Consider the following 4,011-nt stretch of genomic DNA (forward strand, 5'->3'; position numbering starts at 1 on the left):
TCCTGTCCCTAGGTATTGTTCAAATTCAATCTTATCATATTCTAACTTTATTTCACCACGTTCACTTGCATCTTGTAATTCTGGGAAAAAATTATTCTGCATCAAACTATTGAAATATTTCAATAATTTTTTAGCGTCTTGGTATATTAAAGTATCAGAATGGTTGAATACTAAAGCATTTTCGAATACTAATTGCATATCAATAATCAGATCATATATTTTTGAATATAAACCGACTTCTAAGTTCTTTTTGATAATACTTAAAGCAACTGGTCTCTGAATTATCTCGTAATATTCCGATAATTCATCTCTATCAACCAGTTCCAAAAATGGAGTGCTAATTTTCATGGTATCATCAGAATTCTGGAACACAAAACCTAACTGTTTATCGATATCTTTATCGGTAGCATTTATCAAACGGTTTACATATGCCAGTAGTCTTGAACTTACATCTTCAGTTAGAAGATAATTCCTCTTGATATTCTTAGCTTTTAGTACTTCGTATCTAATATAATTAACAATTTGCATAGAATTTTTCACAATTAAAGTATCTGCTTCATTATATGATGCACAATTTTTAGTTAGCAACTCTACATCTAACAGAAAAATATGTGAGCCTTTTGGTACTTCATAGTCTCTTGACTTAATTTCATTGATGGAAATTGGTTTTTGAATCTTATAATAATATTGTGGATGAAACTTTCTACTTGGTAATTTAATAAAATCCTTGAACATTGACTTATAAGTCTCTACAAGATTGTCCAGAATAAAACTAATAAATAAATTAAATTTTGGTATTGTCCACTCATCCTTATATAATTCCAAATCCGCATCTATAGGAGTCTCATAATCGACATTAGGAAGCTTATTCTCACCTCTTGGATGTTTACCTGGTGGATATTTTGGACCATCACCATTAATCGAAGATACAGCAACTGGAGTAGAAACTTCAGATTCACCTGTATCAGCACCAACTTTACCTTCCGCCTCAGACTCTTCTAATGTTCTCTTCTTTCTTGGAGGCATCACAAATTCTTAACTTTATAAAACCTTCTTTTATTCCTATATCTCTAATTTCTATCAAAAAAAAATGAGAGTATTTCCTATTTTAAATCACTTTCAATTCTTATTTTATTTTCCAACTATTAAATTCGTTCTTCTGTATGTTTTTTATTTTTTTTTTTTTTAACTTTTATTATTGAGATGGGATATATTAAAACAAAGAGAAGAAAAATTATAGGTAAACAATAAAAAAATATGAACAGACCAATGGATCCACTACTGTTACCTCAATCTAGTATGGTACAGTTCCTTGAAAAGTATTAGAATCTCGTGTTTTAACTGGATTCTCTAGCAATTATTGATATTAAATAAGCTTTGTTGATAAAATTCTAAATAAATTTAATGATTGATATTTTGATATTACGGACCACGCCTACGGGAGGGTAACTCTTGCTGCGATTAATTCATCTGAATAACTACAACTTAGTCTATGCCATGCCATGACATGCGTCTTGAAATCAAGGTGATAACATGTCAGGACTGTATAATATATATATCAAACGTATCCATTGCTCTACTCTATTTAAATTATTTATATAAAACTGTTATTCATTCTGAAACGGCTATTAATTTGTTATTCTGAGTCTACTGTACAGACTATTTCATCATATATGAATTGATAAGGATTTCAAATGTGGGGGGGATGTGAAGGGAGGATAAGTTATGATGACTGTTCGTTAATGTGCTTTGTTCTTTGAAATTGATATAATAAATGTCTTACTGCTCCTGGGATCATATTTACAATGTTATTACTAGACTTTCTGAGGACTCTATCTTTAATTGATGGTTCAAATCTTCGAAGATATTTGTATGGATCTTTTTTAAACAATCTTTTAATAGAGGAGGCATCTGTTTTGTATCCAAAGTTTTCAAATGTGATGTTGGTTCCGTTTTTTGTCCTTCGATATTATCTCGTATTTCTCCTTCCGTATCATTAACAATGACATTCTCATTTCCCTCTTCATGAAGTTGATCCAAATCGGTACTTTGTATCACAATCCCACTATTACTGATCATTGAAATGTCTATTAGTTTATCATTTAAGTTGATTACGATATCTTTCAATTCTTGGTTTCTTTCCATTGTTTTTTGTTCTTGTTCGAGTAATTTCCTCTGCATTATCAAATCATCTTCTTCAATTGAATCTTGGATACCACCATACCCAGCTTGTTGACCAGCTAACAACCCTTCATTCTCATCATTATCATTTCCGCGACAACAACTTAAAATAACACCCATACCTGTTCATTAAACTAATTCCAATCCTATTATATTACGTTTTCCTTCAACTACCAATATTTTCCAATTCCTGTGTCTTTGTTTCTCCCCTCAATATACAATTATATTAAAACCAGATTACCAGTTTATCCACAACACTAATATAATCGATGATTAACCACTAAGGATCACTAATTCAATCAATCAATCAATCAAAGTTCATTTTTGACTTCATTTTAAGTCTGGTCTGGTACCAGTTTGCTTTAATATTTCATTAAATAGTGATAATGTATATATGGTAACATCTTTACACCTCATAATTAACGGGCAATAGGTACTAGTAGAAAATGGGAAACTTTTGATGGAAAATACTGAAGAAAAAAAATATTTGAGATTGTATGTTGGTTAATACAGATAAAAAGAATATCAAACCCATCAAGGTATAAGGACATTGATAACTGCAGCAGGATTTGAGGTCAACATTTGTTAGATTATTGTTTAGGTTCCTTTTCTTCTTCCAAGTTTGATTCAAAAACTCTATTTTATTTCAATTTTTTGTTTGAAGTTTTTGTTATTGATATAGCTGAGTCGAATATACATAATTGTATTTTAATATTTTAAATATGTCTATCGTTTCTCGCAATGTCAGAGGAATTAGAGCCTTACATACATCTGGTATCCAGAGAAACATGTTGTCCTGGTGGAAAAGTAGGAAAAATGAGAAACCAGAGGAAAAACCTAGAGAAACCAGTGAAATTATGAAAGAGATTGAAGAAAATGGTGATATCTCTAATGAAAACAATGGTGGTAATGGAAATACTGTGAATCAGCTTAAATTAAAGTTGGTTCCTGAGAATTTCATCGGTGAAGAACTAAAAGGTAAGAAAAAAATTGATTCCGCAATTCTAAACTCTATTCCATTCAACAGATGGATGTCAAAATCAAAAGTTTCCTCGGAGACAGAACTGGATAATATTATATCAGAATCTATAGCAAATACTAATAAAGATCAAACATTAGACCAATCTTTTTCCTCGATAGAGGATAAGTTTAATTTTACAAAGTTGTTGCAGTCCAAAACAGGTTACATGATTCCAGATCTTGAAATCACCTTATTTCAAACACCTTTGGAGTTCAAGCAGTACTACGTTAAAGAAATCCTGTCGGGGAAGTTTGGTAGATACAAGGATTCTGAACCTAATGCTATTCATTTGACTACAGAATCTTACCATTCCCCTAACATTAACGTCATCCCAGATGTTCCTGGCAGTGTGCAAAAGAAACAAACCAATAAGATCATTCATGAAGTACACATGTTAGATGCTGAGCAGAACAAACAGTCACTGAAACAGCTCGAATCCAGCGACGTTAGATAGATCTTCATCCCCCCATATTCACCATCTGAATCCAAAAAATTATCCACATTTTTCACCTTCTTCCAAGAATAAAGAAAGATATATATATATAAATAAATAGATACATTACTTAATCCTTGTACATATACTCACGAACAAGTATCATTTGATATCGACAATTAACCATTTACCTTGGTCTTCCTCTACTTTGCTTCCCACACTAATAACAACATATATATATATATATATATCGGCGGCTAAATCACACATGCTTATGTGTTTTTGTTCCATCTTGCCCCCCCCCCCCCCTGTTTGGAGAGTCGTTGCTTTTTCAGTCTACATCCGCCAGCAAAATAGAGAAATCGTTTTAATAAAC

The 4,011-nt window shown here is 31.6% G+C and overlaps 3 protein-coding genes across 3 annotated transcripts; 1 reads left to right on the top strand and 2 right to left on the bottom strand.

Annotated features, from left to right (window-relative positions):
• On the bottom strand, positions 1-1,026 carry Kpol_160p1 (uncharacterized protein; the record flags this gene model as incomplete). The annotated part of the gene is made up of 1 exon (XM_001642118.1): positions 1-1,026. A coding segment is annotated over one exon (1,026 nt), but the record flags the coding sequence as incomplete, so codon positions are not given.
• A 774-nt stretch (positions 1,027-1,800) lies between these two features.
• MEH1 (Meh1p) lies at positions 1,801-2,301 on the bottom strand (the record flags this gene model as incomplete). The annotated part of the gene is made up of 1 exon (XM_001642119.1): positions 1,801-2,301. One exon carries the CDS (start codon positions 2,299-2,301, stop codon positions 1,801-1,803), a length of 501 nt encoding a protein of 166 aa, XP_001642169.1.
• Positions 2,302-2,903: 602 nt separating this feature from the next.
• MRPL13 (mitochondrial 54S ribosomal protein mL50 MRPL13) lies at positions 2,904-3,656 on the top strand (the record flags this gene model as incomplete). Its single annotated transcript, XM_001642120.1, has 1 exon — positions 2,904-3,656. One exon carries the CDS (start codon positions 2,904-2,906, stop codon positions 3,654-3,656), a length of 753 nt encoding a protein of 250 aa, XP_001642170.1.
• Between the last annotated feature and the right edge of the window lie 355 nt (positions 3,657-4,011).

The sequence above is a fragment of the Vanderwaltozyma polyspora genome, genomic scaffold, assembly GCF_000150035.1.
Source record: "Vanderwaltozyma polyspora DSM 70294 KpolScaffold160 genomic scaffold, whole genome shotgun sequence".
In the NCBI taxonomy this organism is placed as follows: domain Eukaryota; kingdom Fungi; phylum Ascomycota; class Saccharomycetes; order Saccharomycetales; family Saccharomycetaceae; genus Vanderwaltozyma; species Vanderwaltozyma polyspora.